At 31.9% G+C, this 14769-nt stretch overlaps 1 protein-coding gene across 4 annotated transcripts in view; it reads left to right on the top strand.

Moving 5' to 3' along the window:
• The window catches only part of LOC118180278 (uncharacterized), a 35098-nt gene extending 21598 nt beyond the window's left edge, over nucleotides 1-13500 (top strand). For all 4 annotated transcript variants that reach the window (XM_035349401.2, XM_035349389.2, XM_035349395.2 and 1 more), the window contains 2 exons: nucleotides 662-2158; nucleotides 8075-13500. In XM_035349401.2, the coding sequence (XP_035205292.1) occupies nucleotides 662-2158; nucleotides 8075-8410 (1833 nt within the window). In that variant the 3' untranslated portion in view covers nucleotides 8411-13500. The remainder of the gene's footprint in view (nucleotides 1-661; nucleotides 2159-8074) is intronic.
• The last annotated feature ends 1269 nt before the right edge of the window (nucleotides 13501-14769 follow it).

The following is a 14769-nucleotide window of genomic DNA, read 5'->3' as shown; positions in this document are numbered from 1 at the left end:
TGTACTATCTAAGTAAAGCTAAATATCTTAATTCTAATGTATTTAATATGTAGTAGTAATAATACCTTAGAAATAAGCATAGTGATTTATTATTGTGTTGCTGTTAACGTGTTTAAATAGGTAATTGAATTTACTGTATTAATATATCAATTACGTATAAGATTTTACTTCTAAAATTAAATTATAAATAGAACTGGAAAATTTGGATCTTTTCCTCTGAGGATGACGCATGTCATACAATTTTCTGTAGAAAGATGTGTAATGCCAACTTGATACTTTCAGCAAGAAAACATACTCTCATCATGAATTCATTTTGACTGTGCTAAATTTCTTCTAAATTTAAGAAATCTTTTAGATAAGCTATTTTAATAAAGCAAAGAGCAAACTGAATGACTTGCTTAAAATTTTTTATTGATAATATATATTTTGAAAACAAGAACACTCTTCTGATTAGAAACAATATATTTAATTTAATGAGGGCCTATAGACAGCTAAGATGTCCATATCTTTCCACAGATAATAGTTTAGCACATGTTGTCTTTTATGGAAAGGATTTGAAGTTTCTTCATTATGTGAATTTTTTGCTCAGTTTGAATATGAATTAAAATATGTATTATTAGTCTATAAAATGAATGTAATTTTCTAACATTTTTACTTTCAGGGAGAAAATATTCTTTCTGTCGCAAGTGCGGATGGGTACAATTTGCTGCAGAGAGCCATAGGCTTTAACTGTGTTGAGCTCGTAAAATGGATTTTAAACCGAGGATGTGACGTCAACAGAGGAGCTTGTAGCTTACCTTTGCATATTGCCGCTTTCCATGGAACAGAAGAAATAGTAGAACTTCTGTTGAAGCACGGTGCCCGTGTGGATCTAGAAGCTAGAATGTGTTTTCCCGGCCCACATAACCAGAACTGCGAGTTGAGGTTTTATGTGGTTCCTGGAATGGGGATGGCAGACCGCACCCCCGACAGATTGCAGTCTGCGGAATATTATGCCATAGATGGTGATCAGTCTGAAATATTAGAACTGCTTTTAGCCCAAGGGGAAGATAATTGGCTACCCTGGCAACAAAAACGTCCACTGCTGCATCTTGCTTGTGAAAGAGGTGCATGGAATTGTGTGCGTTACCTCGTGTCTGAACGATCTGATGAAATCAACCAATGTTATGATGAGTATTACCCTATACATCAAGCTGCCATACAAGATTTGAAATTCCTTGGTCTTCTTATTCAGTGTGGAGCTGATGTTCAGGTCAGGACAGCCACGCAGCAGATGACAGTTCTTCATGTGGTTTTACTATCAGGAAGAAAATCAGCTGACGAGACTCTAAATACCATAAAGATGTTGTTAGATCATGGCTGTCGTGATTTAATAAATGAACCGGACACTCTTGGCAACACACCATTGCATGCTTTGATTGTTCGATATGCTTTGGAAGAGTCGCGATATGGTTACAATCAGGAACCAAAGCCTTGGAATAAATGGGATATGCTGCATATGGTTAGATATTTACTTCAAAATGGTGCTAGTCCAAGCATTAACCATCAGGGAAATAGTGCACTGGCATGTGTATTGCGCCATATCCGAGACTGGGAATTTCGATATGAGCTGTTGGAGATGCTTCTGCAAAACGGTGGCAATCCAAATTGTGTCGGTAGAGATGGGTCCGTGCCTCTTATGGTGTGTCTGGTACCACTTATCAATAAAGACCCACTACATTATCTGACTCACACTAAGAAAGTGTTTTATTTGAACTCTGTACGATTACTGTGCAAGTATGGTGCTAATCCGAACTGTTCCTCTCGAAGCAACCTCACACCACTTCATGTCCTGGTGTTCACTGCCAGTGAGTATATTATTTTGAATCGAGAGGAGGAAAAAAACAATGCCTTTGCCTTTATTCGTCAGCTGCTAGTCATTCTTCTTCAGCATGGACTCGATCCAAATGTCAAATTCTCGCAGAGGACACAGCATATTTTGTTAGCTTTGATGGATATGGTGCAGAATGCCCGTGTCCCAAGTGACCTTCATTATGTTTATGATTTGACTTTAGTGTTACTTCAATATGGGGCAAATCCTAATACCAGTATTACGACAACAGAAACAATGATTTGTCATTCTCAGAGTTCTGTTTTTATTAAGAAACCTTCAAATTGGGTGAGTAAATGTAATATTTTTTCGTTGTTTTTATATCTCATGTTCAATATAGCATCAAAATCAAATAATTCAACTAGAACTGTGAACAAAGAAATATGCTGCGATTATAGAATTTAGGTATCTTGTGACAATTACTTGATTTACTCACCTTCAGTTCAATTTGGATCAAAACAGTCCAAGGAATAATGATATGTATCTGAAGTAACTGTTTTTAGAAATTGTAAATATTTAAAATGTTGAAAAGAGTATGAATAATGTGTACTTGTTGTTATAGTCCCTGTCATTTAAAAAAACACCAAAATTGTCGATAAATCACATATTGGCATTATTTCAGAACAAAGAAAATACAACAAAAATATTATGATAGTGCATAACCTACTCAGAGTTATTACTAGACAGGCTGATGATCATTTGGCAATATTTGTGACATATTTAATCTTTATTAATAGTCTTAGCATTGTTTAAATAATTGGTACCAGAGTGTGCCAAATAATATTGTTTAACTTTTTGTGTCTATGCGTTTTGGATTTTGAAAGAATATCATTCAAATAATAAGTATCCATCAATTAACACAACTTCAAAAATTTTTGCTAAAAAATAGTAATACTTTGAAATTTATAAGATATTAAAGAAAAATGCTTTCATTTTTCTTACATACATGTCTACATGAGCACCATTAAGTGAACGTACAACACCAAGTCGGTACTTAATTTCTAATAATATTTTATGACTGGAATTGATGATGGTTCTTCTTTAACCTTTTGATGATCTTCACTGAGTACAGCTCATATTCCATTTATGCACTGTAGTGGGTGCAAGCACAGCTCACATTACAAATTTATGACTGACAGATATCGCATGTATGTGGGAAGGAAGAATTGCTTAATCTCGCAGCCACGGAAGGATAAATCATGATCTAAGGCAACCATCTCTAAAAGTGATCTGCATTTCTGAAAGCATAAATCAGCATTCATATTCTTTTTAAAAACTTTCTAAGAGTCGTCTGCCTTTTTTACAAAATTTTTGGTCCTTAAAATTCTGTAATTTGGGACAAAATTTGCAAACTATCCAGAATTTTGCTCATATTACATCCATTCTTTTCCTGCGATTGCCATTCAGAGTGAAATTTATATTTTGGGTGAATGTAGAATTCAAACTTCGCAGCTCAAAATAAAGCCATTGCAGATTGATGTTGTAAATAATAAACAACTACACAGAATGAAAATTTTAGGGTGCTTGATTGGTTATTTTCCATCTTTTCAAAACATGTGTAAAAAAAATACTTTTTGTTGAAAAAAAATTTCTTGGATCTTATGGCCATGCTTTAGCTTACTGTGATGAAAATGTGACAGTTGAGAGTCTTAACTTAAAAAGTTTTTCCCCTTCTACCCACTGTTATTAATGAATTCAGAAATTCTTCAAGGGTATAGATGAAAGATGAGAGGAGGATTATTTTGAAAGGAAAAGGCTGTCAATATTAGAATAGTCTGAAGCTGGAGAGACCCACATATTCCACTGAGTTCAACTGCCAGCTCCAGAACTACTAGAAACAATGGAGAGCATCTGTAGCAAACATCTGGAGAAGTGACCACTGAAGTTAAATATAAAAAAAAGGAAAAAAAAAAAAAGTCATTGAAAAAATGTAGTTATTGAGGTAGCTTTTATGCTGGACTGTGAGATTTATAAACCCACAATTATTGCATGTCATTGATTTCCTTTTACTACATTAAAAATATTTTCAGAAATATGTCACATATTTGTTCGGTAATTCCTGTTTGGTGCTGTTTTAAAGTTGATGTTTTATTTATTATAATCTTGGACTTTTAAACTGCTGTCACGTAATTTTAAACCTTCACTGCAGAGTAATTCCTTAAATTAGATTGCAGGGTGCAGTCCATGTTTGATCTCAAGAACTGTGTCGTAAAGGCAAGCTATCATTAACTGTACCCTCACATATAAGTATCTGCATCGTAATTGAATTTAATGAACAAAACCTTCATGGCACTTCTATACTAGTAGAAAAGTAAGGACTTTTATGGCAGAGCTGTAGCATAAAGTTGCTGGTATTGTTATTAGGGTTACATTCTTCAAATTTAAAACTGATTTTCATGAGGGTCCCTTATAAAAATTTGTCTTTAAGAACAATTAGATGACTTAAAGTGCTACACATGGGCAACAGGCATCATAAAGAAGCAGTCCTGTTCTGACAAGCAGAGGTTATCCAGCAATGATATACCATATATTCTGGCATATAACGCACACCTATAATTTAAAAACCACATTTTTAAAGCCTTACGTATATTTGCTGTATAATGCATGCCCGTTTCTGCACTGAAAAACCTGAAAGATATGCGTGGGTTGCTCTTATCTTTTGAAGTCATTCTTTCGAAAATTTTTCAGAACAATGGTATACTGAATTGAAAATCAATAAGGGAAACAATATGTTGGGGAGGAATACTTGACGAAGTCAAATAATTCTGCAGAGAGGATGGGTTTCATTCAGTGCAAGTGTGTACAAGTTTTTTTAAAATTTTTATTATTATTATTTCTAGCAGTAGCACTTTATATGCATCATTCGCCAGAGTGAAAATACTCAACACAAACACACAAGGAGAAACAACTAACCAAAAACATACAAAAAGAAAGGAGAAACATCACACAGTGAACTGGAAGTTGATCTGTCAGCACTATCCTTATCTTCAGGGCAGATGTTTTTATTTTATTCAGCTTATAATTCCTTACTAAATGTAGTATTTCATCTCGATATATTTCGTCTTTGATATGATTTAAATCAAATTCCTCGTCATTATAAATATCACGAGTACACATCAAATAGTTTTCTGGTTGCAATTTTCTAATTTTGACTATGCGCAATGTATGCTTTAAGCATGCGCGCGTTGAAAGAAATGTTTAATAAAGTAAACAAATAAATATTAAGCTTTTTTTTTGTAAATTTTGATACCCTTTAGATCATAATTGCTCTTTATTTCATATTTTTAATTTTATAATTTCTGCATGCCATCTTATCAGATTTAAACTGATGATCTATAATCCGGAATCGTCAAAGTCCCAACGAGTCTGGATTAAAGACTTTTTGACTGTACAGTGTTTCAAATCAGTTTGTGAAAGAAAATGGAAATCATGCTCCAGTAAGGATGTTTGGTGGTTGGGGAAGGCTGTATATGTGAGTGGAAGAAAAAATGAAATCAAAATAAATAATATGCCAAAGAATAAGTATTCTTTGTGCAAAAAAGTAACAAAAGGGACTATCTTAGCAAAAAGCGTTAGAAAATAGACAGAATGGATTAATAGTAACAAGAAATAGGAAATGTTTTATTCACCTTAAAGTGGTCAAAAAAGAGGAATGCAAATAAAAGTGAAAACTTTAAAAGAACTTTCAGTTTATGTAGTCTATTTATGGCACAGAATAATTTAGTTTTACAAGAAAAAGAAAAAGTTTCGCAAAGGCTTCTGAAAGATTTGGACAACAAATTGATAAATTTCCAGAAGTATGTTATTGAATTATGAAGGCAAAAATATTATTTACTGTCAGGTGTTGGAAATATGGATGAAACTCCAGTAATTTTCCATATGATAAGGAAAAAAATTATTGATGGGAAAGGAACAAAAACGGTTCTTATAAAAACAAGAGGTCACAAAAAAAAAAATCTCACCTCACCATAGTGCTTTCTTGTTTAACATCCAGTTCGAAATTAAAATCCATGCTTATTTCTAAAAGAAAGACTATGCTGAAGTACAATTTCGCAAAGGGTGTTTTCATTGGTGTTCACAAGATAAGATGGGTGGATAAGAAACGTAAGGTCGTCCCCACCATTTGTTTTTTTTTTTTTTTTTTCAGAGACATGGCTTGATGCTGGATTCATTAATCTTACTAATGGTATAAAAAATCAATGAGAAAATAGTAAGTCAGCACCAGCTTTGTCTAAAACAGCAGTTGTCAACCTTTAGAACTTCACAGACCACTACATATATAATTTTACATTTGGCGGATCACTGATGTGAAGTTAAAAAAAAAAAGATAAATGCACATTTATACAATAATGATTAGCAAACTACACATATTTTGTTCACAGCTTCACATTTCCATATCACTGGAAAAGAACTTGACGAAAAGCAAACCGGCAAACGCAAAGCAGTATCAGTAAACTGATAGTGTTATGCCGCCAATTTTTAATTATTGTTAACATTATAATCATCGCTCATTCAGCAATGGCACCAATGATCAACAATTAGACAAAACAAAAACAGAAACTTTCAGAGTTAGAATTATAAACAGGAATGCAGATGGTTCTCATAAAAATCCATCAAGTTGCCTAATGACACGGAGAAAAACTGTGTTATTAATGACTATAATAGCATATGTTTGTAATTCAAAAGGAAAGAGAATTCCAGTTCACGCTAATACTGATAACAGCTGCATATCCATGGATGCCAACTCTCACTTTCAAATGTCACTAAAAGTAGTAGCTAAATTTAAAAAAAAAAAATGTATAATCCATATTCCATAATAGATTTTGTTAGTCATAATTTTTTAAACTGAACCATCTTAAAAACGTAAATAATATCCCAGTTTTTCTGCGGACCAGCAAAAAGTTATCACGGACCACTGGCGAGCTGGTCTAAATCATCTACTGGGTCATTTCCAATAATGCCACAGTGGTTGGTAAAAAGAAAAGAAATATGTTACTTTCCAGAATAAAGTAAAGATCTATCTGGCAGTCATAAGCAAGTTTTTTTATTGCCAAGAAACACAGAAGTATGAGTAACCTTAAAGTCAGATTTAACGATAAAAATTTACTTCCATTTCTCTTGTTTAGCTAAAGAAACAGCATTCAGATCACCATAAGAGTTATTGCATGATCTACCAACAGCTCTGCTGAGAATAAAATGTTTCAAGTGTACCTGAACTCCCTTGTTTTTGTGTTTGAAAATATGTACAATTTGATAAAAGATCAGTTGTTAAATTGTATATTATGATAGATATCTGCCCTTTGTTACAAATATCACAAACGTACAAGGCACTGAAATATGCATAATTTTTTTAAAAATAGAAACTGATTACTTCCACTGGCATTTAAACAGATAATGTATAGTTACTTTGAATAGTTATGTTTCATACTATTAGAAGTAAAATATTTTATAAGGAAATAAACCTGTATTCCCCCGGTAATTAAATAAAGAAGAAATTGTGTGATTTCAAGTAATTGTGTTACAAACGTAAAAAAAAAAAAAGATAAATAAAAATAATAAATCAGTATTAATTCTATTTGCATCACGTGGTCATTTTCAAATTATACATGCATGCATGGGAAGTAAAAATTTTATTGCATATGTCTAAACATACACGTAATATGCCAAAAATGGATGCATTACCTTTAATAGTTGTGTAAGGAATTGTCACACTCCCCAGTGTATGCTGTGTTGGTGTTACAGCACTCAGCTAACAGTTGGAGCTGTGGCTGAAATCTCAGTAAGAGTGCAATTATTTCTTCATTTTCTCACTCTGAAATTGCTAAGAGTCTCCAGTAATGCTCAAACAACATGGTAGATAATAATTTGCCACATCATGGATTTACTCAGCAGGGTCTCATAATCTTTTGCTAGTTTCTTTTCAAGTGGAGGAGAATGTAAGGAATTGTTGCATTTTTTCATGTGTACTGCCATGATACACATCCAGCTGGAAGATCAGTGATTCAAATCCTGTCGAAAACACTGTTAATTTTTCATTCTTTGGTCTAAAGATCCAAATACTCTGCATTTATTATAATAATTGGATGTTGTGGATTTCTGACTTAAATTTACTACAAGTAACTATGTCTGTTACCGATATTTCCTGTTTTGGTTAAGTTTCCATGCAGAATTTTATTTAAAGTATGTTTGTTTTTTGTTTTTCAGGTGCTGTATCATTACATCCAACATATTATTCGCAAAGAGGAACTGTTAAATGACGAGGAGCAGACTTTCACAAAATTAATCTGGCTATATTATTATGCAATGAACCATAGAGAACTATATAGGTGTTTTAAGGTACTCAATACACAGACTTCGTTGATCCCTACCATCAGTGCTGTCGCAAGCCTTCTCAGATACATGCGTACCCACCCACGGTCCCTGAAGCAAATCACCCGAGTGGCCATCTATAAGGCGATGAACTATAATGTAGCTCCAAATATAAATAAATTACCCTTACCTCTCCCTTTGAAAGAATACATGTTAGACTGGATGCCTTGAAGGAGAACTGATTGTATGTATGCAAGTGTTATGTCATCGAGCTTAAAGCAACAACAGAATACCTGCATCTCTTCACCAAGAAGGAGATTGTAGATTGTTGGTATATTCCTAAGTGTTATTTACAAGATCAGAAGCTAAGAATTGCTGCGCTTTTACTGTATTATTATATCCCCCCTTGTCTGCAGTTGCTTTTCATAAGAGTTTCCTCGTCCCAGTCTTATGTTGCCTGGTTTCAGTAAAACTTTAGAATGTGGTACCACGTGGCACACATTCTGCCTTACAATGCCAAATGAGAAAATGAATCGTAAATGTTATGGCAATAAAAAAATTATTGGTGCCAAGTTTAATTCATATTAATTACATCGATTTAATGTTGCCTATGCAGTAATGTGGTTCTTCAATTTCTGGTACCTGCAGATTCTTAATATGTAGCTTGTAACCTGCTAGTAGGTCACAGACTGCATCTTATATAGGTTGCAGGATGTATCAGTAGGTTACAGCTGTCTTATTGTAAGACAGATTGTTAATCTATTATCAAGTTTGAATATTGTGTAAGAATATTAAACACTCAAACTTTTAATGAAATGTAGATAATTGAGTTGAAAGCTTAAAGACAATCAGCATAATGGTATCTGTTTTAGGAAATAAATTTTAAAATTGACAAAGTCTAATTTTCCCTCAAAAATATTATTATTGTACATATAATATCATTGTTATAAATAGTTAAGAGTTGGAGCAGTTTGTAAAATAATAAATCTTATAAAATTTACAAAACAAAATGTTTTGTAGTTTTTTTTTCTTTTCTGGATATGGAATTATGAAAACCTCCCATTATGGTAACATAATATTCCTTACCTTTTCCTTTGTTGTAATGGATCTGTGATATTTCTTCAGGATATGTCTCCCTCCCATAAGTAGAACTGGAATTACGGAATGTTCCTTCCTTACCTGATTATATCTCAGAATTATCTTCCTCCAAGAGCAATTCAAAAAGACTGCACAGTTAAATTAAGTAGAATTCTGATAACTGACATACCATGAGATCAGGAGTTGTAGGTATTAGAGAATTTTTCAGATCATAGATCATGTGTTTTTTAGTTTTTCTTTATATTTATTTCTCCCACTCTAATTTTTACACTGAATTTGGATTTTGCTCAATTAACTATGAAAACATACCCATATCTTAAAATTACTTAAGATTTAAAAGAATACAAAACTATTATATTTTTAATATAATTTTTTTGCATTGAAGATACTAGGATAGAGGGAAACATTATGGGAAGTGATAAATGAAAAGAAAGTATTTTGAGGGAATAGAGAACTCTTCAAAAATCTCATTACATTGTATTATGTAAAAATAATTGGTATATTAGCAGTGAAACTTCTTTCAAAATAATTTTTATGTTTCTAAATGAGAAAAAAATAAATATGCTGTTGCCAAAATTCCTGCAGTATGATTTTCTTTAATTGAATCACTGCATTAATTCCTCCATTTTGCTTCTATGCATGTGCAGTTGGTTTACTAAAGTTAATAGTAGTTAGCAAAAAGTACTAGAATCAAAATTTGGGATTATCAATGTTCTTAGCACATTTTTGATTGAAAAAATGTCTCTGAAAATGTATTTTTAATAATCTGCCCTTTTTTTTAAGTGGATATAAACAAATCAGTTATGAGGTGCATTTAAGTTAGAACTTCTCAAATAAATTCCTTGTATATGCTAACCATATAAATTGAAAATTAATTTTAAAAATATACCCCCCCCCAGATTCATGTTTACTATTAAACAAGTACTTGGATGTGCATGTAGAAAATGCTAAATGACTTAATCATAAAGTAAATTTACTTCTTTAATCAAATATATTATAAATATGAGAAAAAATTTTCATTACATTTATCATAATGAATTTGCAAAAAATTCAAATATTTGTTTACACCTAGAAAATATTGCAAATTACAGATACAGTCAAAAGTCGTTAATTCGGACACCCATAATCCGGAATGATCTATAATCTGGACCTCAGAGCTAAAATCTTTTTGCGCATGCGCCGCGTTGACGCATGCTCAAAGGCGTTTTACGCGTGCGCGCAAGACATTTACGACTGCGCATATGCGTCTGCGCAAGCGCAGAATACGTTTTCGCCTGCGCATTTAATGTATAATGAATGGTATAAGATAAATTATCTAATTATCTATTTCAGTTAATGTTGATGATTGCGTTGTTCCTTAATCTTCGAATTGGATCTGGCTTATTATTTTTTGCAGACTGTAAGAGCAATTTTATAAAAGTAAGCTTGAACTTTCGATTATGTCAAATAGAATTTCCGATGCTGGAGCTCCCAAAGGATCTAGAAAACGAAAGTATGTTTCGATGTCCATCAAACAAAAAACGAATTGCTACATAAAGGTATATCCTTTGTTTATCTAACCATTCCAAAATCGGTTTATCAATTTCACTCTGCTCTGCGCGGAGGGGGGGGGACGTTACGGCATGCAATGAACTGGAAGTTGATCTGTCAGCACTATCGTTATCTTCAGGGCAGATGTTTTTATTTTATTTGGCTTATAATTCCTTACTAAATGTAGTATTTAATCTCGATGTACTCCGTCTTTGATATGATTTAAATCAAATTCCTCGTTATTATAAATATGATGAATGCAAATCAAATAGTTTTCTGGTTGCAATTTTCTAATTTCGGCTATGCGTAAGGTACGCATGCGCGCGTTGAAAGAAATGTTTAATAAAGTAAACAAATAAATATTAAGCTTCTTTTTTTGTAAATTTTGATACCCTTTAGATCATAATTGCTCATTATTTTATAAATTACGGTTTCATATTTTTAATTTTATAATTTCTGCATGCCATCTTACCAGATTTAAACTGATGATCTATAATCCGGGAAAATCGATAATCCGGAATCGCCGAAGTCCCGACGAGTCCGGATTAAAGACTTTTGACTGTATTATTTGATTATCAGAATTCTGCTGTGTTTCTTCACTTCTCAGAAGACAAAAAGTTGACCATAGTCTGAAATCCAGCATACTTAATTACTATACATTTCTAGATTTTCAAAGAGGTAATATTTTCCTGCAGAAATTTAGCTAAAATTGAAAAACCCTCATACAAACTGGATTTAAAATTGTCCTATAAATTCTGTTGTATAGATACCACTAATAATTAATTGGTTAACTAACTTAACTACATCTATCAGATGGCCTAAAGGTGCATGCCAATCTACTTTCCATTTGAAAAGGGGTAAGAGCAGAAAGAAAGAGCACTGTTGGTTTCTCTTTCTAAATTCTCCCACCCATGGGGTATGCATATCATTTGGTGCTTTTGCTGTAGTGTGGCAAATTTAATGATGGATATTGTTTGTGTTAACCATTTTTAAGCAGTCAATTTTTTCCCCCTCACAAGTAAAATAAAATCTTTCATTTCTCCTATGTAGTAAAAGATGCCCAAGCAAAAGAAAAAAAAGGGGGGTTACGAATTCTAACTTTAAAAGTTATGACTTTTTTTCTGAATATTTTGGGTAAAACTGATTATTATACTTTCTTCAAGGTAGATGGTTATGTTGCTAATGATGAAATGAAGAATAACTTTTCACACAGAGAACTGCTGTAAAATTCTGAGTCAAATGCCAATATTAAAAAAATTAGTTTGTTAGAAAAATATTAAAAACTTTTATGAAATAAAAATATCTGTTCATTTATTTAATACATAATTTTTGTAATTCATTTTTGTAATAAGCCAACCTTTCAAACATCAACTATTAAAAAAAAGTTTGCTAAAAATTCTCAACGTATATACTAAAATGTTTTTAAATTGTAATGATAGTCATTAGCCAGCCATTTAAAAAATATTTATCTGTGCAAATATTTTTTAAACAAAATGTTACTCAAATATCCTATTAAAACAAATGTTTCTGGAATAGATTTTTATATATGAAAATTTAGATTTAAGAAAATCAAAAATTTTACTTTTCATATTTGGCATCAAGTTAATAAAACCCTGGTGATATTTTTCTGTGGTACCATTTTCTAAAGCTTAATCACAGCTTTGTTTATCAATGAAATTATACTTGTTATAAATATCTAATTTTAGCTTAAAAAATTGCTTTTTGCTGTTAATGCTTATTACTGCAGTCAACTCGGTAATAATACTTTCATCTGTTCTTTCTATAATGCAGTATGTGATAAGTGTTCACTTTTACGAATATTACAAAAAAAAAAAAAAAAAAAATCAACTGACATATTTAGTAAAGAATTTAGGTATAAATTCGGCATAAATAAATGTTTGTAATTTGTAACCTATTTTCCGATGTCTGTCATTGCACATATAACTAAAAATTATGTGCAAGTTAGTTTCAACTTTTTCCCTTTCATGACATGCATGAAATTTTTCATAGATAGCTTGCCAAATTGGAGTGATTATTAAGTTTAACAGATAGTTTGATTTAATTAATTTCTTGGTTAAAGTTTACAATAGGATGCCATTGATATTTTTGGCAATTTTTTAATGCCAAAATGCAGTGTTTCAGAGATGTCTGTTCCTCAAAACAACACCAAAAACAATAAAAGTACTTGTGTGTTCTTGGCTATGTCTCCATCATCAACGTCGGGTGATTGCTGCACATACAGAATGCAAATCATGTCCTGGAATTGATCATCCTCCTCCTTATCCCCGTGTTGGCAATGCCAAGTAGGAATACAAAATATCATCCGGTGACTGACAAAGACTCGCACTTAACGTGGTTCCACATGCCCTCCAGTGGTGTTGGTATGCATGCCAGTTTTTAGCGCCCAAATCAACTCATAGCCATCAGATTAATCCTTAAGTGTGGACATCCATGGTGAGAACTAATTAAACCTTTATTCCTACACCAATCAGTTATAGCTTTCTTATCCTTTTTGCTGTAAATCATAAAAAAATGACTATCTTACCAAACATATTTCTTTATGGAAGTGATGAGACAGAGATTAATTAGAACCAGCCAGCTAACAAAATTATCAGTTAACAATTATTAAGCTAAGACACAATAACACGCCGAATAAATACTGATTCAGAAGTCAAACAAGAAAAATCAGCGTTAATTCACAAAATTAAATTAAAAATTTTGTGAATTAACGCTGATTTTTCTTGTTTGACTTCTGAATCAATTATTAAGCTATCAACTAATGGCAATTAAAATTCCAATAATTCAAAATAAGTGATTTGTAGCATGTTATACATGTAATACAAATCACATAGCCCTCAGTCACAAAAATTAAAAGTTGAAATCTGATTAAACTTTAGAAAAACTTTGGCATGCAACAAAAAAATGGCTACCATAACAGCAAGAAAACTGTTGATTCCAGGTTACCAGAAAATCGGAAACAGTGTTGGTATTTGGCGCCAAATTAATCCATATGATCATTCTGCTTTTTTGCACTAGAACTAATTTCTTAATGGTGTTTTAAAGATTATTAAATAACAAATTTGTAGGAATCTTGTGTGTTGGTTTTCTGAAATGACAGCAAAAATTAATTTGTAATTATTATTATTATTATTATTTTTAAAACTTAACAGGGTCAGGTTTTGAACATGGTATACTAATATCACCATGATTTTGCATACAATATATAAAGGTTATTTGTTTCCATTATAAAATATTACTTCTAGAGAATAAAACAATTAAAAAAAGAAACAAGTTTTGTAAAAATTGGAAATTGCTATTTGTGGACTGATTGTGATGAGGTGTTCCCATCCTTTACTGTTCGCATAATTTATCTTTAAAAGGCAATTCTGTGTTTTTGTATAAATTATATAAACCTTTGTTATGAATACATTGCAAATTTTGACACATTATGTCTAAACCCAAGTGACAGGATTTCTAAAAATTTCATTACCAAAATTAGTCATACTTTGGTAAAGTGAGGTAAGCCATATTTGTTGGCTGAGCAATGGTTTTTTTGCTTTACACATTCATCATACTGAATTTAATTTTTGTTTGTTAATGTTGTATCTAATGAAATAATTTCTCTGGATAAGAGTGTCATATGAAATTAAAACTCAATTGTTGTGTGCTTTGACAATATAGAAAATGTAATATTCTGTGGCAGATAGCCTTTATATACTTTACTTGAGTTAAGTAATCCAAGGAGAAAATTAATTCACAAAATTTTACGTAATTACAGATTTTTTTAAAAAAAGTGGATAAATTTTGAATCTCCGAATACTAGTCCCTCTCTTCTTCAGAAGTAAATACTTGCTCTTGAATGTCAAAGAGAGTACTTTCCCATCAATAGAATCCCTTTAGGATGTTACTAAAAAGTATGAAATAGACCTTGAAAATGTCATTCTTTAAGTACATTAATGCAT

This window comes from Stegodyphus dumicola, chromosome 1 (assembly GCF_044657685.1).
Source record: "Stegodyphus dumicola isolate Sdum_Otavi_A_Nest chromosome 1, ASM4465768v1".
Taxonomy (NCBI): domain Eukaryota; kingdom Metazoa; phylum Arthropoda; class Arachnida; order Araneae; family Eresidae; genus Stegodyphus; species Stegodyphus dumicola.
The sequence above is the reverse complement of the archived record's forward strand: the minus strand, read 5'-3'. Positions and strand labels throughout refer to the sequence as shown.